The sequence below is a fragment of the Miniopterus natalensis genome, chromosome 5 (genome assembly GCF_054644295.1).
Source record: "Miniopterus natalensis isolate mMinNat1 chromosome 5, mMinNat1.hap1, whole genome shotgun sequence".
NCBI lineage: Eukaryota > Metazoa > Chordata > Mammalia > Chiroptera > Miniopteridae > Miniopterus > Miniopterus natalensis.
In genome coordinates, this window is record NC_142085.1 from 26444730 (window position 1) to 26470642 (window position 25913).

Below are 25913 nucleotides of genomic sequence, written 5' to 3' on the forward strand. Positions count from 1 at the left end.
ACCCTGATAACCGCACAGCGAAGTTGTCATTTAGATAAAGAGAGGAACACAGTTGCACTCATGGGCAATTAACTTTTTTATTAATAAGCTGTTAGACAATTAAGGGGAGCTTAGACGGTCTCTCGAGTGTGGTTCTGTACCAAGTCCCCAGTAAATAACCTTGTTGGTGTGCTGTCCTGCTTTTTGTCATCAGGGTGCCCATTCCGTCACAGTGATCCTGAGCTGCTGAAGCAGAAGTTACAGTCGTACAAGATCTCTCCTGGAGGGATAAGCCAGGTAGGTCAGAGTCTGCTCTGCCTCCTCAGTAATGAGGCGTCGGACATTTCCTCTCAGTTTCATTTAACGTTCTTGCAGCGATGCTGTGTACTACTTGTCAGGCCTCACGCCAGGCATCCTACTTCTAGGTGAGGTAAGCTAAAACCTTGGCTTTTCTGGTGCAGACTGCTTGGAAATTTTGGTTCTTTCGTCTGCTAGACTGCATTTTTATGGTTCTTGGTAATAAGGATGCTGGAAACCTTTTTTCTCTCAATTTTTACTATCTCAATTGAGGACATTAAAATAATTTTTAGAGGAATGCATTGAAGCTTATTAATGAAGCTGAAAATTAATGACATCTTATTTCATTTTGGAAATTGTTTGCTGTGCTGCCTGTAGGTTAGAACATAAGATGATGTACTGTGTACTGGCTAAATGTTCTGATAAGCATCAGTTGTTGCTACGTTAAATCTCCAATTCTAATGATAGTCCATTAGGTCTAACAGTTTGTCAAAATACACCGTCTTGTAAACAATTTAGATTTCAAAAAATGCTCAAATGAAAAACCAAATATTTCAGAGTATAGCTTTTAGTAAATATGCTTTAAAAAAATATTGTGACTTTACAAAGATTACTGTCTATACCGTGCTTTGGAGTTGACTTGGATTTTATATATATATATACACACACACACACACACACACACACATACACACACATATTTATTGATTTCAGAGAGAGGAAGGGAGAGGGGGAGAGAGAGAAAAACATCGATGATGAGAATCATTGGTTGGCTGCCTCCTGCACGCCACCTACTGGGGATCAAGCCCGCAACCCAGGCATGTGCCCTGATGGGAAATCGAACTGCACTCGCCTAGATCATAGGTTGATGCTCAACCACTGAGCCATGCCAGCCAGGCTTGGATTTTGAAAGAGTTTAGGAGGAGCTTCTGCTTTCTTAGTTTAAGAAGAACAATATATATTTTAGAGCTGGAACGTCTAAATCATGTATCCTTAAACAATATTTTTACTTGAAGAATTACTCTAGAATACCACTGCTTCTACTGTGTCCAAAGTTTTTTTAGGTTGAGTTTAGTTAATTCAATTAAAATCTTAGAGGTTTTCAGTACTCTGGGCAAGACAGTGCTCAGGGTGCTATTGGGGTGCAAAGAAGAATCAGATATAATCCTGCTCCTACAGAACCAGAGTCTGGAGGGAAACATGCCAAGTGCTATGAGAGAGGTACAGTCGTCCCCCCCTTCTCCGCAGGCAATACATTCCAATACCCCCATGGATGCCTGAAATTGCAGGTAGTATCAACCCTTATGGTAAATACTATGTTTTTTCCTATACATACATACCTATGATAAAGTTTAATTTATAAATTAGGCACAGTGGGAGATTAACAATAATACCTAATAATAAAATAGAACAATTATAACAATATACTGAAATAAAAGTTATGTGAATGTGGTTTCTTTCTCTCTTTCAAAATATCTTACTGTACTATACTGACCCTCTTCTTGTGGTGACGTGAGATGATAAAATGTCTACGCGATAGGATAAAGTGAGGATGACATAGTCACAACTTTAGGCTGCTTTTGACCTGCTGACTGTGTGTTGGAAGGAGGATCATCGGCTTTGGCTGGTCCTGGATCATGGAGCCACGACAGTGATGGTGGCTAGGTGTAAGGAGCAGACAATGCTGATGGTTCGAGAAATTTACTATTTTCAGACCACCATTGACTGTTGTAACTGAAACCATGGCTAATGGAGACTACGGACCACATGGAATATCTTGGGTCTTCTGAAGAAGAGGGGTATTATAGCCAGCAGAAGAGGCCTAGGAACACTTTCTGGAAGAGATTCGCTTTGAGTTGGGCCTTGAAGGGGGCTCGGGAATTAGGAAGAGACAATGTGTGAATAAAAGGGGGTATAAGATTATTAGGATTTCACGTTTAAGATAATGGTGGCCCCAATACACAAACATTAGTGGGCACCTTAAGAGAAGAAATAGTTTTGTTAAGGAGATTAGTTTTAGAGGTGGGGTATTTAGCTGGCAGACAGAGTGTGGATATGTAATGCATTAGAGAAGTTAAAACTAAAAACCTGATGTCCTTTCCAGTTGGAATTGTAGAACTATGGGATTGGAAGGAATGTTAGAAAGCCATTCTCTTTTATGGAGTCATGGGCTCTGACGTGCAAGTGGGTGCACAGCTAGTCAGTCAGTGGTGGAATCAGAAACTGAAGCCAGGCCTTCCAACTTCATGATTCTTTTTTGCAATCCCAGGTTACTGTGTAGCTGATTATCATGAGTTTTCTGTGGGAGAGAGAGAGAGCAAAATAGTGGAGAGGACATAGGGAGTCAAAAGTCCTATCCCAAAATGGAATCTTGGCTAATGCTTCCCTCTGTCAGGCTGTAGAAGGAAGTGGAATCAGTGAAGACTGAGTGGGATTGGGAGGTAATACGTTAGGGATGTAAAGTATCACGAAAGTCAAGGAGAGAATTTGGAGAAGAGGGTACAGTCCACAGTAGCCCTTCATAGCTGAGAGACTTTGTAAGATGAGGACTGAGGAAAGAAAGGTGATATGTTGAGTGGATTACTCAACTTTGATTTGGTGAGACGTTCACTGTAATGTGGAAACCAAGATCACAGTTAAAAGATGAATGAATACAAGATAGTGGATTGGATTTGAGGACAGTGAGTAGAAGTGACGTTTTCAAAAACATGTGCTAGGGAATGGGGAATGGTTTCTTGTGTGTTTAAGGCTAGAGGAGACCTGAACCTATTTGTAGAAAAAGAAAACCCACCAGAGAGGGTGGGCTTGATAAAGATATTTTTAAAAAAATAATCCCTCTCTAACCATTGTGACCTTTCCTTCATACCACGATTATACTGTACATGCTTTCGCTCTCATTACACCAATTGTAATTATTACTTAAAACTGTTTATCTTTCCCACAAGTTTGTGAATTTCCTAAAAGGAGGACTGGGTTTTTATTTAACTTTCTGTTTCATAGTAATTCAGTGACTGGCACTTGGTAGGTGCTGAAAAAATGTTGGAAAGGTAAGTGGGCATATCATACACCTTGCGTATGAGGTAGACACTGGAGTGTACTTGGTGGGGTGCAGAGAGAGGCAAATTAACACTCAGTGACAGTGAAATGGGAGATGTGGTTGGACAGAGGATAGTGACAAAGGATATTCCCTCAGCCAATGTGGGAATATAGAGAAAAGCTTAAGGTAGAGCACAGGGAAGTTGATGGAGCTATCAAGTGGCCTTGCTCCTCTTTGTACAGTAAGAGCTCTGATCATTAGCTGAGAGTAAATGGACTACAGGAATTGTTGATAACAAATTTAATAGGGAATCTAGAAGAAAAGAATTAGAAGTTTTTCAGCACTTGTAAAGAATCACTTTTTTAAAAATACAGGCTAATTACCATGTTCAATGAGAAGATTGTTTTTATTTAATAGTAATAATTATGTTTGTACACTCTTTGCTTCAACTCCTGTGCATTCCTCCATTTACTCTTGATCTGTAAGTAGATCCCTTACTTAGTTGAAGCTGGTTAGTAATTTCCACATGGTCCTTTGGACCTGCATTGCAGCCTTTTATCTGAGATGAACACAGATGTATAGTGCATGTGGACAAGCTGTAAATGATATTTTGCTTTTGTTTGATGTATTTACTGAGTGGATCTCAGTAGAGTAACGCAGCTGGAGGACTGTGTTCTACAGGGCAGAAAGTTGAATGAAAAATCCATGTAAAACATTTTGATAAATGCTTAGTTGCAGGTTGGCAGAAGTGCAAATTAGATCTTAAAAAGTCCAAGTGCATGTTAAAAATATTGAATGAAAGTCAAGAAAAACATCATTAAAATGCACGTAAAGTAAAACCCAATGGAGCTACTTTTATTTCAGAAAAAAACTACTTGAAAGAAATACCTTCAACTTTCAGAAATACTTAGATGTTAATATCAGAATTTTGATGATCAGATGAGAGAGCACTGTGACTTAACTGACATCACATACTTTTTAAAAAAGGCATATTTACGGCATCACATTTCCTCCTCCTTCGTAAATGAGCCTGGTAGTCAGTCAGCTTAGGTAGACAGCAACTGAACAAAGAAATAAAACCAAAGAAAATGGGCTGTCCTGCATTGATTCCTCAGCCCTCCCCAAATAGAGAAAAACGGGGAGGTCACTTCACCCATGAGATATCAAAATTCTATATGTCTATACCCCACCAAGATAGTTTTAAAATAAATGAATCAAAAACGGAGAGAACTGAAAGGAGCACTAGACAAATCCATGATTATACTTGGAGACTTGAGCACTCCTCTTTCAGTAACGAAGAGAACAAGCAGACAGAACATCAGTAAGTATATTGTAGACTTGAGCAACACTGTCAACCATCCTGACCGACCTAGTTGACATTTATAGAATATAATGCCCAACAAGAATGCACATTATTTTCATGTGTACATAAACCATTAACCCGGGTAGATCATATTTGGGGTCTTAAAAAATCCATCACACATTTAAATGAACTGAAACTATACAAAAATATGTTCTCTGACTATAACCAGTATAATAAGGCAATAAAAATAAAAGGCAGATTAGAAAAGAAGAAAGCAAAAACCTTTCTCTGTTTTCAAAGTGGTGATTTATGGAAAAAAAAATCTAAATGAACCTACCAAAATGCTGTGATGGTGGAATCCTAAGTCACTATAAAAAGTCAATTATATTTCTTTCAATGAACAATTGGAAACTAAAAAAAATTTGAAGTGCCATACGCAATAGTACCAAAAAGACATAGTTTTCAAAATGTATTTATCAAAATATGTGCAAGATCTTTATACTGAAACACTGATGGTAACAATCAAAGAAGAAAACTGGAAGTACAACTCCCTGATTCCAATAAAGCTAATGGAATCTAGAACAATGTGGTGTTAGGGAAATGATCAACAGAGATCAACTGGACAGAAATAGACCCACATGTATATGGCCAACTGGTTTTTAAACAAAGATGTTCAGGCAATTCAATAGGGAAAGGATAATATTTTCAACAAGTAGTTCTAGAACAACTGGATGTCCATATGCTAAAAGGAGGGGAGAGGGAGAGGGAAGGAGAGCAGGGGAGGGCATAGACACATACCTTGCATCTTACATAAAAATTAATTTGAATGGATCATAGTTCAAAGTGTACAATGTAAACCTTCCAGAAGCAAATATGAAAATCTGAGTGACCTTAGGTTTATTTAGCATGTCCCATGAGAGAAAATATTGATGAATTAGACTTTATCAAAGTTAAAATTTTGTTCTTTAAACAGTGTTAAGAGAATGATAAAATAAGCCATAGACTGGAAGAAATAGTTGTAAATCATATTCCACAAAATACTTGTATCGAGAACATATAAAGATGCAAAGAACTCTTAAACTCAGTAGTAACAAAGCAGTTTTTAAATATGCAAGAGGTTGGAACAGACATTGCATCAAAGAAAATATGTGACTGATAAACACATGAAAAAACGTTTATTAGGGAAATGCAATTTAAAACTACAGCAAATACCAGCGAATTCTAATATGCCAATTAGAATTGGTCTATTTAAAAAAAAACCTGACAATATCAAATGCTAATGAAGATGTAGAATGACCCAAAGTCTCAGACATTGCTAGAAGAAATCCAAGTGGTAGAATCTCTTTGAAAAGCAGTTTGGCAGTTGCTTATAAAGTTAAACTTACACATACTGTATAATCTAGTTATACCACTACTAGGTTTTTATATAAAAACATAACTCCACACAAAAACCTGTTTATAGTGTCTGTTAATAATTGCTCAAACCTAGAAACAACCCAGATGTCCTTCAGTGTGTGATTGGATAAATAGATTGTGGTATAGCCACACAATGAAATACCACTCAGCAATAAAAGAGGCACAATGTATTGCTACACCCAACAGCGTGCACCATTCTTCATACTAAGTGAAAGAGGCCAGACTGTATGATTCCTTTTATGTAACAGTCTGGAAAAGACAAACCTATAAGTATATTATGCACTGAAAGGGGTATATTTTACTGTATGAAAATTATACCTTATTTTTTCAATGGAAAAAAAGGAACAGTAGGTAGGAGGTAGCATAAATCAGCCAAATACTTATGTAGCAGAATTCAGTAGACTAAGTTAATAAAGAACTTAATCAACATGTAATTTAGAATTATACAGGCAACATCCTTTATAGCCAAAATAGAAATGGTTAGAAGTAATTGCCTTTTGAGAGCAGACCAGGCAAGGAACACATGTGATGTGGGAGCTATTGACGTTAATAATTAGCCATAGTGTATCTAAAATTTTTTTCACTTCCACATGCATTACTCGAAGGTTAAAAGCACAATTTCATGTAATTATGAAGTTTAAGTGGTCATGTGTCTAATGGATAGATGGTAATAGCGGTAGAATAGATGACTGAGGTCTTTTATGTATGAGATTTTAACCTTCTATCCTTCAGTCCCTCAGAGCCTACCATAGTTTCTAGTCTATGTTAAGAACTGTGAAAGGTGTGTGATTTTATCCTACTTTCAAGCTAAGAATTTAGCTGTCATAATTTCATGGATTCTGGCAGAAGGTTTAAAGATTCCAGAAATAGCAGTATATCAGCATTTTCTTGTACTAGTTTCCTGAATCTCATTCCCACAGAGCATCATGAAGAAGGCCAGGCACTACCCACATGTGCAGTGGGTTACCCTGGAGGAGAGAAACCCTGAGTGTAAAGAATCTGAATCTTTTATAATGGACAGTAAACATTTTTTTAAATTTTTCAATTACAGATTACTTTCAATATTATTTTGTATTGATTTCAGTTTTACAACTTACTGGTTAGACAAGCATATACTTTACATAGCATTTCTACACTTTCAGTGGAAGGCACTGTGTCTTCTGAGGCTGTTCATTCACTTGAAAAAGTAGCCTGGAGCAAAAGCTGTTGTTTTCTCTAGTTGCAACATGTTCAGAAACTTGAGACCCCTGGAAAATTATCTCAATGGTACATAGCAGATAACCAGTAGATAAATAATGTATAAGTCTACAAGCTATATTGGCCTTTTTTTTTATTAGTACCTTCCCATTTACTCCTTAATATATTGGTGTGCATTTTAATCTCAATTTACTTTCATTCACATTTCTTTTAAACACTTCCAATGAGGGTAATAATCCTTTTAATATTTTGTTAGTTTCTTCAGCTAACCATATCTATTAATAGTTCCTTTCTAATTTAGATATCTTGGTTTTTGGTTTTAGTTATTTTGCTTTAAGCTTTTGCTTTTAAAAACCCTGCAATTTTATGAGAGAATATTAATATTTTGAGATACAGAAATTTTAAGAATATGCATTCAAAATATTAATAATGAAATTTCTGAATGATCTAAAATACTTTTCTCTGAAGAGATTTTTTTTTTTTTTTTACTGTGAAGAGATACACATGGAATTTTCATAATATAGTTTTTTGGGCTGGTGCCCAAAACTGATCTTTCTCATTAGGAAAGTTGTCTTTTAACTAGGCTGACTGACATATGGCACGTCTTTTATTTTCATAGAACCTAATCAATAAACAATAATTGCTGCCCACAGACTAACATAAAAGGTTCTTTGTAATATATGCCACAGTGGAGTTAACACCTTTTGTTGTAATAATCTATGGCTGTTTTTACTCCTTAGTAGTTTTTCTTTCATAAACTGTATCTAATTTGATTTTTGCCACAAGATTATCCCTGTGTTTCAGATGAGAAAACTGAAGTTTGTGTAAGATAAGAGACTACTCAAACCATAGAGCTAACATATGGGAAGGCCAGAATTCACACCTCACCTGGCCCTGAAGCTCAGCTTCTTGCCACTGCTTTGGTCAGCTTCTGTAGTATTTTTTTTTACTTTTCTTTTTGCTTTAAGTTCAGTTGAAATTCTTTCTGGTTTCTTTCAAAGAAAGCCATAACTGTGAGGTGAATAATGATTTTTATATACCTGCATTTAGGAATACATTTAATGCATTGTTTAAACACTGGCAAGTAATATGAAATAAAGATGAGACTAACTCACAAAGTATACATTATAGGTGATAACATTTCAAAAGACCTGGTTTCTTTTTCGTATTGAAATGAAAAATTCACATAAAATTAACTATTTTAAAGTGTACATTTCAGTGCACTGAGTACAATCACAACATTGTGCAACCACTACCTCTGTGAAGATCCAAACATTTTCATTCACACCAGAAGAAAATTCTATACCCATTAAGAAATCACTTCCCAGCCCCTGCCTGTTCTAGATATTTTACATAAATAGATCATATAATTTGTGACCTCTTGTGTCTGGTTTCTTTGACATAGCTGTTTTCCAGGTTCACCCCTGTCATAGCATGTACCAGAACTTCATTCCTTTAATGTCTGAATAATATTCCAGTGTATGTCTATACCACATTTTGCTTATCCATTTATTTATTCATGGACATTAAGTTGTTTCTACTTTTTGGCTATATCATTTTTTTTTTAAAACATATGTTTTTATTGATTTTAGAGAGAGGAAGGGAGAGGGAGAGAGGAAGGGAGAGGGAGAGAGAGGGATAGAAACACCAGTGATGAGAGTCATTGATCAGCTGCCTCCTGCACATCCCCTGCTGAGAATCGAGTCTGCGTGTGCTCTGACCTGGAATCGAACCACGATCTCCTAGATCACAAGTCCATGTTCAACAGCTGAGCCAAGCTGGCCTACTGGCTATATCATTTAATAGTGCTGCTATATATACAAGAATTTGTTTGAGTTCCTAGTTTCAATTTTGGGGGGCTATATAGCTGAAAGTAGAATTGCTGGATAATAAGGTAATTCTATGTTTAACTTAGGAATTGTCAAACTTTTCCATAGAGGCTGCACCATTCCCACAGGCAATATTTATGAGACTTCTGAGTTCTCTACTTCCTTGTCAACACTTATTCCCACACCCCCTTTTTTTAAATTACAGCCATCTATATTAGTTTTCTAAGACTGCTATAACAAAGGACCACACACTTGGTGGCTTAAGAAAATTGTCTCACTGTGCTGCAGGAGGCTAGAAATCTGAAATCATTTGGTTTCTTCTGAGGGCTACAAGGGAGAATCTCTTCCATGCCTCTTTCCTAGTTTCTGGTGGTTTGCTGGCAATCTTTGCTTGTAGATGCATCACTCCAAGTCTCTACTTTCATTTTCACGTGGTGTTCTCCCTGTGTCTTTACATCATCTTCTCTCTGTGCATCCTTTGTTTCTAGTTTCCTCTTTTTGTAAGTATTCCAGTCATATTGGATTAGGGTTGACCCTAATGATTTATTTTAACTTGATTACCTTTGTGAAGACCCTACTTCCAAATAAGGTCACATTCTGAGATAGTAGGGGTTAGGACTTTAGCATCTTTTTTGGGGGTACACAACTCAGTCCATGATACCATCTTCAATGGGTGTGAAGTGATATTTCATTGTGGTTTTGCTTTACATTTCTCTGATTATTAATAATGCTGATCATTTTTTGTGTGCTTGTGTGGCATTTATATACCCTTTTTGGAGAAATGGCTATTCAGGTCTTCTGCCCATTTAATTGGGTTGCCTTTTTGTTATTGAGCTTAGGAGTTCTTTATATATTTTGGATATTAGGCCCTTATCAGATATATGATTTCTTCCTTAGTCTGTTTGAGCTGATATAACAAATTACTACAGTATAAGCTGGATAGCATAAACAACAGAAATTTATTTCTCACAATTCTGGAGGCTGGAGATGTCCAAGATCAGGTACCAGGAGATTCAGTTTCTGGTGAGGCCTCACTTCCTGTTTAGCAGATGGTTGTCTTCTCATTGTGTCCTCATATGGCAGTAGGGAGAGAGAGCTCTCTGGAGTCCCTTTTATAAGGGTGTTAGTCACCTACCAAAGGCCCCACTTCTAAACACCAACATATTGGGGAGGGGGTTAGGATTTCAACATATGAATTTTGAAGGAACACATTCAGTCTATAATAATCTACAAATATTGTCTCCCAATCTGTAGGTTGTCTTATCAACACTTTTTTTCATAATGTCCTTTGATGGATAAGAGTTTTAATTTTGTTAAAATCCAATATATTTTTTGTTACTTGTAGTTCTGATGTCATATCTCAAAGTCCATTGCCAAATTCAAGGTTATGAAGATTGACACATATTTTCTTGTAGGAATCTTATAGTTTTAGCTCTTATATTTAGGTTATTGATCCACTTTGTATCTAAAGTCAGTCTCTTTTAGAGAACATATAGTTTGGTAGTACATTTTTATTTTTTCAGTGTTTGAGATTGGAGATTTTAATGTTTACAATTAAAATGATTACAAATAAGAAAGGATTCACTTGTCATTTTGCTCTTTGTTTTCTACCTGTCATATCTTTTTTTTTTAATCCTCACATGAGGATATTTTTTCCACTGTTTTTCAGAGAGAATGGAAGGGGGAGAGAGCGTGCATGCAAGAGATAGAAACACCGATCTGAAAGGTCTAGTCACATCGATTGTTTGCCTCCCGCATGCCTCCCGGACTGGGCGGGCCGGGGATCGGGCCGAAGGGGTCTTTGGTAGGTGAATAACACCCTTATAGGCATGAGCCTGAGGCACGTGCCCTTGACCGGAGTTGAACCTGACACCCTCCAGTCCACAGGCCAGCGCTGTAACCACTGAGCCACACTGGCTAGGGCTGACATATCTTTTTTTGTTCCTTAATTCTTATATAACTGCCATTTTTTGCATTTTTTTTTTTTTTGGTAGTGTGTTGTTTTGATTCTCTTTCTGTTTCCTTTCCTGTTTATATACAGGGGTGGGCAGAAGTAGGTTAAAGTACCAGCCATCATTATCTAAAAGATAAATCATTAGTAAGGATACAAGACAATAATAATAAAATGAAGACAACAAATAACACAAATAAATAATACAATAAATAAATAAATACAGGAATAAACTGTGTTTTGTGTACTCACAACTATAAACCTACTTTTGCCAATCCTGTATTTTTACTTATTTTCTTAGTGGTTACCCTGGGGATTGCAATTAACCTAGTAAACTAACAATACCATCTTAACCTTTGTAGTATACAGAAATTCTGCTTCTATATAGCTCGCTCTCCCTCCCTTTTTGTTGACACAAATTACATCTTTATATATTACATATGCTCATTAATGTCAATTTATAATTATTTTTGCATTTGTCTTTTAAATCATATTGGAAGAAATAGAGGAGAGTTACATACCAAAAGGACTGGCTTTTGCATATCTATATATTTAATTTTGTATGGCATTGAGTTATCATCTGGTGACCTTTTAATTCTGCCTGGATGAGTCCCTTTAGCATTTCTTATAGGGCATGTCTAGGAGCAACAAATTCTCTCAGGTTTTGTTGATAAGGGAATGTCTTAATTTCTCCTTCATTTTTGAAGGAAAAGTTTTGTCAGACATGGGAATCTTGTTGACAGTTTTACTTTTTTAGCAAAATAAATTATCTCACTGCCTTCTGGCCTCCATGGTTTCTGCTGAGAAAATCAGCTGTTAATTTATAGCAGGAGTGGGAAACCTTTTTTCTGCCAAGGGCCATTTGCATATTTATAATATCATTTGCGGGCCATACAAAATTATCCACTTAAAAATTAGCTATGAAAAGAGCTCCTAGATGTACTGAATTTCAAGTCCTGCCTGCAGTTATCTTGGCAGGCCAGACCAAATGATTTTGCCCGTGGGCCAGAGGTTCCCCACCCCTGAGCTGTAAAGGATCTCCTGTGTGTGATGAGTGGTTTGTCTTGGTCTTTGTCTTTTCCTGACTTGTTTATAATGTGTTTTGGTGTGGATCTCTTTGTGTTCATCTTTCTTGGAATTTGTTGAGCTACTTGGATGTGTCTTTTATCGAATTTGGGAGATTTCCAGCTATTATTTCAGCTATTCCTTTTATCCCTGTCTCTTCCTTCTGGGCATCCCATTATGCATCTGTTGGTACACTTAATAGTGGGTCAATGTCTCTTTGGCTGTGTTCATTTTTCTTCAGTATTCTTTCTACATTTTGGGTGGGATATTCTCAATTGACCTATCTTCAAGTTTGCTTTTTCTTTTTCCTTTTTTTTTTTTTTTTTTTTTTTTTACTGCCTGCTGAAAGTGGCTTTTTCCTTTTAGTTCTTATAATTTTCAGCTGCAGAATTTCTGTCTGGCTCCCTTTTATAGTTTCTTTCTCTTTATTGCTGTTTTCTATTTGTTAAGACCATTCTTCTGGTTTCCTTTAGCTTTTTATCTATTTTCTTTTGTCTGTTTTCTGAACATGTTTAAGACACTGGATTAAAAGTTTTTGTCTAGTAAGTCCGATGTCTGTGCTTCCTTGGGGGCAGTTTGTATTAATTTCTCCTGTGAATAGGCTCTACTTTGTTTCTTTCCATGTTTTATATTTTGTAAAAAACCGAGGGCAGTTTGATTGTTTATATGCCTGGTTTGTGGTGTTCAACGTAGCAGCCACTAGCTACATGTGATGATGCTTTAGTATGAGAAATGTGGCTGGTCCAAACTGAGATGGGCTGAAGGCAGTGATGTGTTGGTAAACCAGCTCTCTGGGGGGGAAAATAGCTTTGACATATGTCCTTTGCTGATTTCTGTGATGTAAATACTCCTACTGTGTGTGGCCAGTGTCCAACTATCAATGTGATGTTATAAACCCTGACTTCGGAAGAGATAAGCACAATCAACTCTCACGAGCCAGCTGGAGTCAGCTCGCGCATACCACTTGCTGTAAAATATATACCAGGTTTTAAAGAATGAGCACTGTAAAATATTTCAGTATTGATATTTTTATATTGATTATAAGTTGAAATGACAACAGTGATTTAATAAATTATTAAAGTTAATTTTATCTGTTTCTTCTTACCTTTTTAATTATGGGTATAGAGTATTTTAAGTTACAGATATCACTCATATTTCTGTTGGAGAGCCCTCCTGTAAAGTTACTCGAGATTGAGTATTAGAGTGATTAGGTTCTATTTCCACATATTTTAATGTTTGCTGCTAGCATACAATTGTGTTTGACTTACAACAACCAATACATATACATGTTGAGCTATAAATGAGTATAATAAGACTGCTCTTTTTTCAATTTTTTTGATTAAAATGATGCATTATTTATAGATGTATTTTTGCACTAATATTCTTGAAACTTTTTATTTTTAAAGGAAGAAAATGTGTTTACAATTTTAACTCAGTAGAACCATTAATGATTATTTTAAAGCAAATCTAGTTGGTGCTTCCAAGAAAACTTACTAATGATATTAAAACCATGAAATACGAAAAGAAGTATGTTCTTTATACTTTGTGAGAGGTTGGTTAACCTCTCATTTTCACAGTCCAAAAATTCTCAAGAAGTTAGTGAATGTATTAAGTCTAAAACTGGTGAAGTCCTGTTAATGAAGAAATCTTTCAAAATAATTGACAGTCTTTTGAGTCTTTTAAAGAAAATTTTATGGCAGAGATAAATCTCGATGATTCCTTATTCAATGTTCATATAAATCTGTACTACCTAAAATTCCTATTTTTTTCTTAGGTGAGGGCACTTATCTATAGATAATGGTATTCAGTCTGTCCATTACTTTATGAACAGTCACTGCTTTTAAGAGCAGCTTTTCTATTTCATCTCCAGGAGCATCTTTTCTGATTTATAAGAATAGTACTTTGCTGCACTTAGCTTGCTTTTCTTAGTGTCGTAGTTGAAAATGTGTACATTGTTCTTGGTAAATCTTAGAACCGCATTAAGGGAAAGATGGAAAGTGAGCATTAGAATTGGTGCCAGGAGGACGTGGTTGTATTTTTGGCACTACCACACTTTTCTGTGTACATCCTTCCTTTTTTATAGGATGACGATATATGGTCAGTTGAAGATTATTCAATATTTTTCAAGGTGGTTTAAATAAAAATCACTTTGAAAGTCAAGTAACATGCCATTTTTAGCTGTACCTAATAAAATTTACTTGCATTAAACTGAAAAACTAGTCTCCCTTATAAGAAAATTTAGTACTCTGTTTACAGTTATGTGTCTTTCTATAATTACTTCATTCCATGATAAATTACTGATATCTGTAAAGGGTATAGATATCAGTAACACGATAGTGCGAACTTATGATACCTGTAAGTTTCAGCCTGGCTACCTATCGACATAAAAGTGTTCTCCTAGCTTAACTCTATTTCATGATCAGTTTTATAGAGTATTTTTCCCCTCCCCTCATTTCTTTTGGAGAATTGAACTTAAAGTATCCAGAAAATTAAATAACTGACCTTATTTCATAAGGCAAGTGTTTTAGATTCTTAGCTTTAAGCTTAACTTAGCTTTAAGCCATTTCATACTTGTTGGTAGAGTTTACCATCAATTTACAATGTATTTCTTGTTAGACAAAGTTTCTATTTCTAAATTTATATGTATCGTGTTACATATTATGTATATGTACACATGTATATATATGTGTATACACATACTCCTCTAGTCCAGGGGAAAAACCTTTAAGCGACAGATTTTAAGTTTTGCTTCTGTTTGTAATAGCATATGTAATATGGTACATCTCTTTTTATAAGATCTTTGAAATTAACTACAAAATGAGTATAAATATTTTTCATTATTTCCATAAAGATTATGGGGCACAGTGATGTGCAACTTGTTTGCTTGCTTTTGTATTAGAACACCACAGTTGTAATTGGTAAGTGAACCATGGAATTGGGGTTTCGCAGCCCTTTTTCCCATATCGCCAAGCAGATTTGCCCACATAGTCTCATGTGTCCTCCCTCCTTTCTCCCTTCTCCCATTCCAAGTTCGCTTAGTTGTTGATGTTCCCTAATAACTTAAAGCCTGGGTATTTGAGGAATTGAAACCTGTTAGGTACCGTTTTGGTGTTGACAGTTTAGCAGGTTGGCAAGTGGAGGTCTGTCTTGTTTTCCAGCGATGACGCAGTGGCGCAAGTTGTTTCCTCTTAGCTGCACTACTGGGACTCCCAGGGTTTCAGTGGGGCAGTGTTGCCTGGCTGTGGAGGATGCCCCATACCCCCCAGGAGGCGGGTGTCCCCTCTGTGCCTGGGTCGCCTTTGTCTCAGGGCACCACCCCTGTGTGGGATGGCAGGCTCTGGGCCGGTGAGTTCCGGGCGTTGCTTCCCTGTAACCAGAGGCTGCCAGCTATGCTGTACTCACTCTGTGAGGTGTCCCAGCTGCCTCTACTGGTCCCGCTGCAATGCGTTGGGGGGGGAGGGTGTTTGAGGAGGTTGCACATCTGGGGTTTTGTTTTTACTGGAAGGTTTAGCCGCATGAGCACCAGCCACTCAGGCGGGAATGCTGCTTCTGCTCCTTGGGTCCTCTCTGAGCTGAGAGTGAGGGCTGTGACCCCACACCTCGCTGCTGCATGTCAGCTAGAGTTGGGCAGGTGACAGGAGGGGGGTAGGGGGTCATGCTTTTGCATTATCAAGCCCTTTTAAAAACCTTATGAAAGAACTAAATTAGGTTTGTGATTCCCCCCCCCCCGTGGCGCCACATCAAAAAATAAAAAGAAATTAAAAGGAACTGTCTAATTGCAAAGGTTCTAGTGAAAGTGTTTTAAGGCTGACTGAAACAGAAGTTGTGATGAGGAAAGACATTTACTTTATCACTCAATAAACATTTACTGAGCACTCACGTGCCACCAGGTTTTCAGTATGTTCCAGTCAAGAAGTAAAAAGATGATTAAGAAACTGTTTTAGAGCTGTTAGCCTAGTGGAGTAAAAAAGGGCATAATTAACTATTGTAAGGTATGATAATTGCTTTAAAAATATATACTCTAGTATATTGTGTATAGTGCTAGTGGTAGATTCAGAGATTTGCTGGGTGTGGGGGTGTGACATCAGCAAGTGTTTCCTGTAAGAAGTGATACTGGAATAGGGTTTGAAAGTTGAGTAGGGGTTTCCCCAGGAGAGGGAAGTGAGGCTTATCACACAAAGGGAACAGCCTTCACTCGGCATCAACAAATAGTAACCGGGTGGTGACTGTACTCCAGCTACTGTTCCAGCTACTGAGAATCCAGTGATGAACAAAACTAACAGGACCCCTGTCTTCATGGGGCTGAGGTTCCAGTGGGAGAGGCAGACAAGTAAATTAAATGTGGTGAGAGGAAACTAGACAAAATCAGGGGAAAGAACAAGACTGGGGGAGGTGAGGCTGTCAGGGCACGCTTTGAGGCACCCTATTCCTGGGAGATCTATAAAAACAGGTTCTGGGGACAAATTAGTTGATAAATACCACCTCAATAAGTCTTGCCATAAAGAAACTGAGATAATTCTGGATTAAACTACATCAAGCAATGTGTTAGACTAGAAAACCCACTGACTCATCACTAGGACTTGTGAGCTAAGGAGACTGTGGGAGAAGCTGGACTCGAGTGTAAGGACCCTGTGGCCAGGTGAGGATAGCCCGTTGAACCACAGTGAAGAGTTGTGCCCCACCCACGGCGCACAGCCAGCTCTGCCAGGAGTTGATTTCGATTTTAGAAAAGTTGCTGTGGTGGGAGTTTGGAAGCTGTCTTAAGTAGGGAAAGATAGGTTTTAGACATTTGGAGGTAGAATCAGTTCAGTCAGATAACAATGTTTATAGACAATGAATGAGACAGAAAAGTTCTTGGCATATAAGGTTTGCAGCGAATCAAAGTTTATCTTCAAGAGAAGGAAACTTGCCCCTAATCTGCCAGTAAATGAAGGTCACAGCAGAGCTGTAAGGCAGTACTGACCGGATAAACTGTGCTGAGTGTGTGAGAAACTGAAGCAAAGTGATGTGTTTGAAAGAGCTCCAGGCTCTGCCTCTCTCTCACATTTCCTCCCATCTTTGAAATAAGGAAGGTTAGAAATGAAGGGGGGGAAAAATCAGCAATGATCTACACTTGAGAGGTTGTGTTTTTTAGGAAGAAACAAGCTTATTATCACTTTTAAATAAGAATATGACCTTGAATTAGAGACAGAGTAACTGCATGTTTAATGGGTGAGTGTGGCACTCCTCGCCGTACAGCACTTGGCTCACCAAAGCCAAGGATGGCAGGTGGCTCCATTCTGCTGCCAGGTAATCGTTGGACCTCACCAGCAGGCACTGAAGCAAAAGGCAGAGAGGAATTTGCAGATGGCAGGGGATATTAGAGATATCAGAGAGAGAGAAGTGTGGCTCAAATTATAAATGCAATCTATAATCCTATTTTATGTGCGTGTGTAAATACACGTATAGCATCCCCACCAGTATGTTGCATCACATGTTAGTCAGCTGGCTGTGATCTGTCCCCAGTCAAGTGAGGAAAATATCACCTTACTTGCTCTTTGCTCATCCACTTTATTAGAATTCAAACCAAACTCTAATTTGCCTTGAGGATGAAATAGCAGATGAGAGCAATTAGTGCTTTAACCAAACTTAGCAAATACAAATATGTTGAATGTTTTCTTGTAAAAATGACAAACTGCAGTTTTGTTTTTGGTTCTTTTTTTTTTTTTTTAAAAAAAGCTCTATTCTCAGTGGACTTTAGTCAGCTGATAAAAATATAGAGAGAAATTTAAAGAACATGAATTACCAAAATATAGTAGCTTGATATCACTACTCTTAATTTTTCTTAGCCTTTTGATTAGTGATGAACTAGAACAATAAATGGGTTGTTATGCTTGGCATTTGTACTTTAGTCTGGAAATATTGGCATTAAAAACCAAAGGTGAAACTGCCTTTTGAGCAATATTCTTAGATCGTCTTAGAAATGTTTTCTTTAAGTAATAAGTTTGTGTTTCAAACACTGCTTTATTTGAGATGACTGTTCAAAATGTTTGATTATATATATTTTTAGGCCAAATTCCGAAACGTCTAGCCTAGGCATCAGAATTGGCATTTGACTTGGCTCCTTTCTTAGAGAACTGTTCTTTTGGTATTGATGCCACATGCAAGAGGAAGTCCTGGTGTGCTCTGGCGTTTCTAGAATGGAATATGAAAACACTGTGAGCTGTGGGTTACACTCTGATATCTACAGGCCATGTAAATAGTAGGTTGTGGACTCTGTTCCATTTACCTCTTTCTCTGGCTTTGCACAGTTTTTCTTTCACGTGTTTTTTTCATCTTCCTGTTTGTCTCCTTGCATTTCTCTCTCTCAGCGAGTTTCTTCCTAGGTGTAGTATTGATTCCCTCACCCATTTCACTTCTGACCCTCACTCTGGCCCGTCACTGCCAGCTGCACTCCAGCCTGGGGGACTGTCCCCTTAACAAGGGCGAAGGCAGCGGTCCGGCCCTTCACCAGCTGTGCGGACAAAACCGACACAGTCAGAAAATACTGTTGCCTGACTGCATCTTCCTTCTGGCTTCTCTACAGAATTTTTTTCTTTAAAAAATGTTAATGTCATTTAGTATATGATTCTAACACAAAATATATACATAGGCACATTATGAATTAACTGTATCCCCCTACCCTGCCAAAGCATATTTTTTAAAAGGGTTAGGTAGGTGAGTTCAAAATTAGCACATTGTAAAATAGTACCGCATCCAACATTTCCCTATTCTTGAGAAATCAAAGACAAATTTCAGTTTCAAACAAAAGCACACCATTTCTGGTTAAATGCTAATCTTTCTCAGGTTCACAGTAGTCTGGCTATAAGTCAAGTCTGTTTGTCCACGGCCCTGGGATGTGGGCTCTTTTGTGAAGACTTAGCACTTTTAAAAAAGGTTACTTGAATTATGACTAAACAAAATACCAAATCCTAAATGAGACCGACTATTCCTACGAGCCTGAATTTCAGGAAATGAGGATGGCTCAGTATCCTGATCACCGTGCATTTCCATCACTGCTGCAGAACCGTCCCTGTCCAACCCCGTGCTGCGTTAGCACAGTATTCCTCAGGGGCTCTGCAGGAACACACAAGTGGTTCACTTTGGGAAAAGCACTCTTTCCAGGGGTGCGTGAAACATATTGTAGAGGATTTACCTTTTGTCCCCAAATTCTGTTTCACAGGTTCTCCCTCAGGCACCTGTCCTTGGATTTTGATGTTTGTCATGTTTCTGTTTTTGCTCCTACTTCACAAACTGAATTTTAGTATCTTGCTCACACCTCAATTCTCCTTTCCCATCCTTTGATTTTTAGGTTTGCATTTCCTGCCATGGAGTCATCCAACTCATCGGCAGATGCACCAGCACCATCCTTAAAATAGATACACTTGTAGAATACCTTAGTCTGGTGTGTGCCAGTGATATTTATATTAGGGAAAGCTAAGAAGACAAGGTGCAAGAAAAGTCTTAAGTTGCACTCCATGCACGAAGGGTAGGGCATCAGAGTCCCCTGTGAAAATTTTGAAGCCAGCAGAAGGGTTGTGCATCTAAAATGCTGGTGATAATAAGCAGTGTCATTCTCATTGCTGCTTAAGAAGCATCTGTTAGTCATTTGCTTAGTGACTAGTAGGTGGTATTTTTGGTATTTTACATGACACTTTGTTACTTACATGTTGCTATTTTACAGGATTTTAAAACTACTTTTATTTAGGAAATCAGCCCGGAAGGGGAGGGGTTAAATAATAGGTGGTAATGCCGTATTCCAAAACATTGGTGATCAGGTTCCTTTTGAGCATGTTTGTGTAGAACAGCTAGTTTTCAGAAACAGTTTATAGTCATTAAGTAGGAAATGCTTCTATCTCCAAATCTTACCACTTCTCACCACCATGACCGTTACCATCCTCCCCCAAACCTCCATCACCTATTTCCTGGATTTTTGTAATCAGCTCCCTGTTTCCTCCACCCTTCTAGTCTGTGCCTAACATTGAAGGAAGAACATTCCTGTTAAAAATGGAAGTCAGTTAACCTCACTCCTGTGCCTAGAACATTGCAGTAGCACCTGTCCTACTCAGAGAAAAAGCCAAACCTCATTCATTGGTCCACAAGACCCTTCTCTTCTTTTCCTGTATCTCTGATGATGTAGATCATAATGTGAAATTGAAGTATATATACTTATTAGTTGTTATACATTTTCTATCTTAGTTTTAAAACATATTTTATATTCCTCTTAAGAAAAACAGGATTGTTAAGTTGCATATGATTTTTTAATTCTTTCAGTAGTAAATGGCCTTCACTGGACACAGAAACCTTATTTTATCTTCATCTCTAAAAGGAAGATAATACCCCAGTAATACCTGATCCCCTCAAAGCAGCCCTCTTGTATTTTCTTCTATTAGCTCATTAATGTTCCCATATCTTCATTACTTAGTATTCTTTCTCTTCTCTTTAGGCCAAAATTTATCTGTCTTACTTTGAATAGCTTTTCTAGCCCATGAAAACCCCTCTATTGTCTTTTTTTCATATTATGCTTTTGCACATGTACAAGAACTTTTATCCACTTTTATTAATGAAGAGCCTACCCGGGGAGTGGGGTGTGGTGGGGAATAGTTATGTGATTAAATTTAAATTTTTGATGGAACCTAAAATTTCAAGATACATAATAAATCTGCTTTTCTCACATTCTATGGCTTATGTCAGTTTTCCTCAATAACATTTTCACATATTGTGTATCACCCAACTAGATGTTTTTATGAATGTTTAAGTATTTCTTTATAGCATGTTTCCCAATGTATATTAGATAGTATGTGTATAAGTTATATATTTACTTTGTAAGGAAGATATTTAAGTATGTAATTTCTATTATATATATGTATATAAATATATAAGAAGTTGGATTCACTGTTTTGTTTTTATATAAAAGTAACTTATATACCATACAGTTGAGCTTTTTGCTTATTTCTGTGAAGTCCTTTTCAAGTAATTTGTGGTTATCATTTAAAATTAAATTTGTTATGTCTTTGATTCTCCACAGTTGTAATGCACAGATATTCATATACGTATTAGTATCATTGATGTTTGCCAACAGTCAGTTATAAGTTCAATTTGAATTATCTATGTGTAAAAACATTGGCAAATATGAGCTTAGAGTGTTAGAATTATTTGGAAAACTGACTTTTTTCATTTTAAAATTTATATTCATTTTGATTTATTTTTCGTTTTTGCTCTAATGAGTCACAAAAAGAGGATAGGCCGGCCGGCAGACAGAATCCTGGGTGCTGTGATTGGGTGACATTTCATATAGGATTTAATTACAAGATAACCTGAAATTCAGAAATGTAATCTAGAAGACAATCAGAAAAACAATTCTTTTACGCACACTCTTGTCAGTATTGTGTGATGCCCATTCTGCAACTGTAATTTGTTTGTGTATCTGTCAAAAGTTTTGAGCTATATTCAATTAATGACGACGGCAAGATTTGAGACTTCATGCACGTTCCTTTTTGTCATAGGAAGGTCAGCCTTTTGAAAAGGGATAGAAATTTACATTTCTCTAGAATGATATTTACCATCATTTGACTATCTCTTAATTCCAGCATTTTACTGTGTTTGATAAACTGGCCAAATATACTTATTATTTATTTGGGAGGTGATGAAACTTCACCAATTTCAACTGGCATTGCACTCTGCTGATAAGAATGGGAGTTTGCACCGCGCTGAGGAGATTACATGAAGTAGAATTGGAAAGCAAATTGTATTTACAAAAGATAGGATGATGCTCCTAATAGGTGTTCAGAATAGACTATTCACTCATATTCTGCTGAGCTTTACTAGAAATAACTTCATTTCAAAAAAGGACAAATCTGATTAAAGGTAAAGGCATTCCCTCTCCACAGATACTCATCCAAAGAGTTTGTATTAAATTTTCCTGATGGGTACACAGCTGTATTTTATGCTGTATCTGTATAAACTGGTAATGTGGAAAATAAAATCCAAATACTATACTTGATTGCTTCATGCACCAACCATTTAGGTTACCAGATTTTTATCTACAGTTTTAGAAGAGATGTTGCAATATGATGTTCTGACAATCACTGTCAAAGTCATAATACTAGGGTCTATATTCATCTTGTTGTCAAGGTAGTTACTGAAATTCACAGTTAGTAGGTCAGAAAGATCACTTACTATTTCTTGTCTGTGGTTTAATGCTGACCTAAACAGCTACTGTATTCTGTCACCATTATCACAGTGTCCAGGCTGCAGAAGTACAACATGCTACATGATTTAATGCATTTTCTGTCTGGAATGAAGATGGCCAACAACCATGAGCTGCAGTGGTTGAAGAAACTTAATTTCTAATTCTTTTTCTCTTTTTCCCATTCATTTTAGATTTTGGATTTAGTAAAAGGGACACATTACCAGGTAGCCTGTCAGAAGTACTTTGAGATAACACATAATGTAAGTATATTTTTAAACTTTATACCCTAATTCTTTGTCTTTTGTTTCATTCAGGGTTTTTAGTTGCAGCAATAGAAACCACTCCAGCTATTTTCAGCAGAAAGGAATTTATTACACAGTACTGGGTAGCTCATAAAATTTATAGAAGGGCCAGAGAATTAAGCTTAGATGCTCTAGAACCAGGAATGGTTACTAGGAGAAGCTACATCATGAGAAAAACCTTACTTGACTACAGCTGTCACCTACCACTCCACATCTAGGGGTGAGACCAAGGGTCAGGAAACTTTTTCTGCAAAGTGCCAGATTGTAACAATTTTAGGCTTTACAGTGCATATGGTCTCTGTCACAATTGCTCAGCTCTACTGTTGTAGTACAAAAGCAGCCACAGACAGTATGCAATGGCTAGCCTCAGTGTGCCCCCTCTTGCTAAGCTATGCCAAGTTCAGCACAAGTGGCAACTGGTCTTAACTTGCATTGTAACTCCCGTCAGGTAGCCCCAAGCTTAGCATAAAGGGCCAATCTTGGCTTAGAATGTAGCCTCAACTAAATGGCCACAAACCAGGCACAAGTGGCAGCTGACCTCAACTTACATTGTGGTGCCCACTGAAGGGTTCCAAGCCTGACATTGGGGCAGCAATCCTTGATTTGAGAATAGCCTCTCCAAGCTTAGCTCAAGCATCAACCAACCACAGATCACTTTGTAAGTTCTACCAGATAGCCCCTCCCAACAGGCTCTGGAACCAACATAGCTGGTGGTTGGCATCAGAGTACCACCTAACCATCTCCACAAATGACACACTTGAAAGGCAGGCTTGGCTGGCATTAGAGCCCCACTAAAGTGACTCTTGCTCCTTGGGGACCAGGCCCTGAATAACAGCTCATCCACTGTAGTCTTAGCCAGTCAGCCTGAGGGTCAGTCCCACCCGCTGATATGCCAACAGCAGTCAAGGGTCAACTACAACAAAGGGCGCACACAACCCACACAGAGGGCACTATGAAGCACCTGGCTCAGGGGACCAGAGAGACTGCACTGCTGGGCCCCACAGACACCTACTGTATAAGGCCATTCAGCCGAGGCTGGGAGATGCAGCAAATCTACCTGATACACAAAAACAAACACAGGGAGCTGGTCAAAATGAGGAGACAGGCATGTCCCCATGAAAGAAAAGTACTAAACTCCAGAAAAGGAACCAAATAAAATAGAGACAGGATCCGCTGTATCTGGAGTTCAAAACACTGGCTCCAGGAAGGAACAGATGAACTCAGCCAGAACCTCTGTAAAGAGACAGGAAACAGAAATGGAGACTGAAAACAAAAGAAACCAATCAGAAATGAATGCAGTAACTGAAGTGAAGACTACGTTTGATGGAATCAACAGCAGCTTAGATGGAGCAGAGGATCGAATCCGAATCAGGGACCTAGAAGACAATATAGCAGAAAACAACTAATCCGAATAGTAAGAAGAATCAAAATAAAGAGGATAGTTTAAGGTTTCTTCTGGACGCTGTTAAACATATCAACATTCACATCAGAGCAGTGCCAGAAAAAGAGAGAGCAGGAATTGAAAACTGTTTGAAGAAATGATGAGCAGAAACTTCCCTAACCTGGTGAAGGAAATAAACATAAAAGTCCAGGAAGCACAAAGTCTCAAGACAGACCGAAAGAGGCCCACACCAAGACCCATCATAACTAAAACGCCAAAGGTTAAAGACAGGTAATCTTAAAAGAAGACAAAAGCAGTTAACTGTGTACAAGGGTGCTCCCCCTAAGACTGTCTGCTGATTGCTCAGCAAAAACTTTGCACACCAGAGAAAATGGCATGAAATATTCAAAGTGATGAAAGTCAGAGACCTACAACCAAGAATGCACTTACCCAGCAAGGCTATCATTTAGAATCAAAGGAGAGAGAAAGAGTTTCCCAGGTAAGAAAGAGCTGAAGAATTGCATCACCACTAAACCAGTATTATAAAAAATGTTAAAGGGACTTCTTTAAGAAGAAAAGATCAAATATATAAATAAGAAAATACAGGAAAGAAAAAATCCTCACTGAGAAGGCAAAGAGTTAGTAAAAGCAGTGGATCAACCAACTCTAAAAGCTAGTACAAAAGTTAAAAGGCAAAAGTAGGAAAATCATGTGTAATTACAACAGTAAATTAAGGGATACACAAACACACACACAAAAGAAGAAGTAAATAATGACAAAAACAAATATGGAGGGGCTTTTAATTGATAATAAAAATTGGAATAAGTTTAGAATGTGTTCAAACTTAAGCGACCATCTACTTCAAATAGAGTGCAATAAAGAGTTTGGTTTATATGAAGCACATGGTAACCACAAACCAAAAGTCTATGAGATGTATAAAAAAGAAAGAGAAAGGAATCCAAATATAACACTATAGAAAGTCATTGACATACAATAGAGTAAGAAAATTAGAAATGAACTGGGAGCTACAAAACAATCCGAAAACAATTAATAAAATGGCAATAACTACATACCTATCAATAATTACTTTAAATGTGAATGAATTAAATGCTCCAAACAAAAGACATAGTGGATAAAAAAACAAGATCTGTATATATGATGCCTACATGAGACCCACTCAGATCAAAGGACACACACAGACTGAAAGTAAAGCGATGGAAAAAGATATTTCATGCAAATACAAATGAAAAAAAGCCTGAGGTAGCTGTACTTATACCAGACAAAATAGACTTTAAAACAAATGCTATAACAAGAGACTAAGAAGGGCATTTCATAATGATAAAGATCAATCCCACAAAGGGATATAAACCTTGTAAACATTCTAGCTTCCAATGTAGAAGCCCTAAATATATAAAGCAAATATTGACAGACATAAACGGAGATTGGCAGTAATACACTCATAGTAGGGGAATTTAACACCCATTGACATCAATGGATAGATCATCCAGACAGAAAATCAACAAGGAAACAGCCGCCTTAAATGACACATTGGACCAGATGGATTTAATTGATATTCCTAGGACATTTCACCGGAAAGGCAGCAGTATATGCATTCTTTTCAAGTGCACATGGAACATTTTCCAGGATAGACCACATATTAAGTCACAGACAATTTTCAATAAACTTAACAAGATTGAAATAATATCAAGTATCTGCTCAATCACAATGGTACGAAACTAGAAATCAATTAATAAAAAAAAACACACTAACACATGGATGCTAAATAACATGGTACTAAACAATGTATTGGTTAACAATGAGGAAGAAATCAAAAGTTACTTTGAGATAAATGAAAATGAAGACATACTGACCAAAAATCTATAGGACCCAGCCAAAGTAGTTCTTAGATGGAAATTTATAGTAATATATGCTTACCTCATGTAACA

At 37.4% G+C, this 25913-nt stretch overlaps 1 protein-coding gene across 2 annotated transcripts in view; it reads left to right on the plus strand.

Annotated features, from left to right (window-relative positions):
• Positions 1 to 25913, plus strand: part of PRIM2 (DNA primase subunit 2) — a 235589-nt gene that overhangs the window by 200217 nt on the left and 9459 nt on the right. For both annotated transcript variants that reach the window (XM_016197235.2, XM_016197234.2), the window contains exons 12-13: positions 194 to 276; positions 22476 to 22544. In XM_016197235.2, the coding sequence (XP_016052721.2) occupies positions 194 to 276; positions 22476 to 22544 (152 nt within the window). The remainder of the gene's footprint in view (positions 1 to 193; positions 277 to 22475; positions 22545 to 25913) is intronic.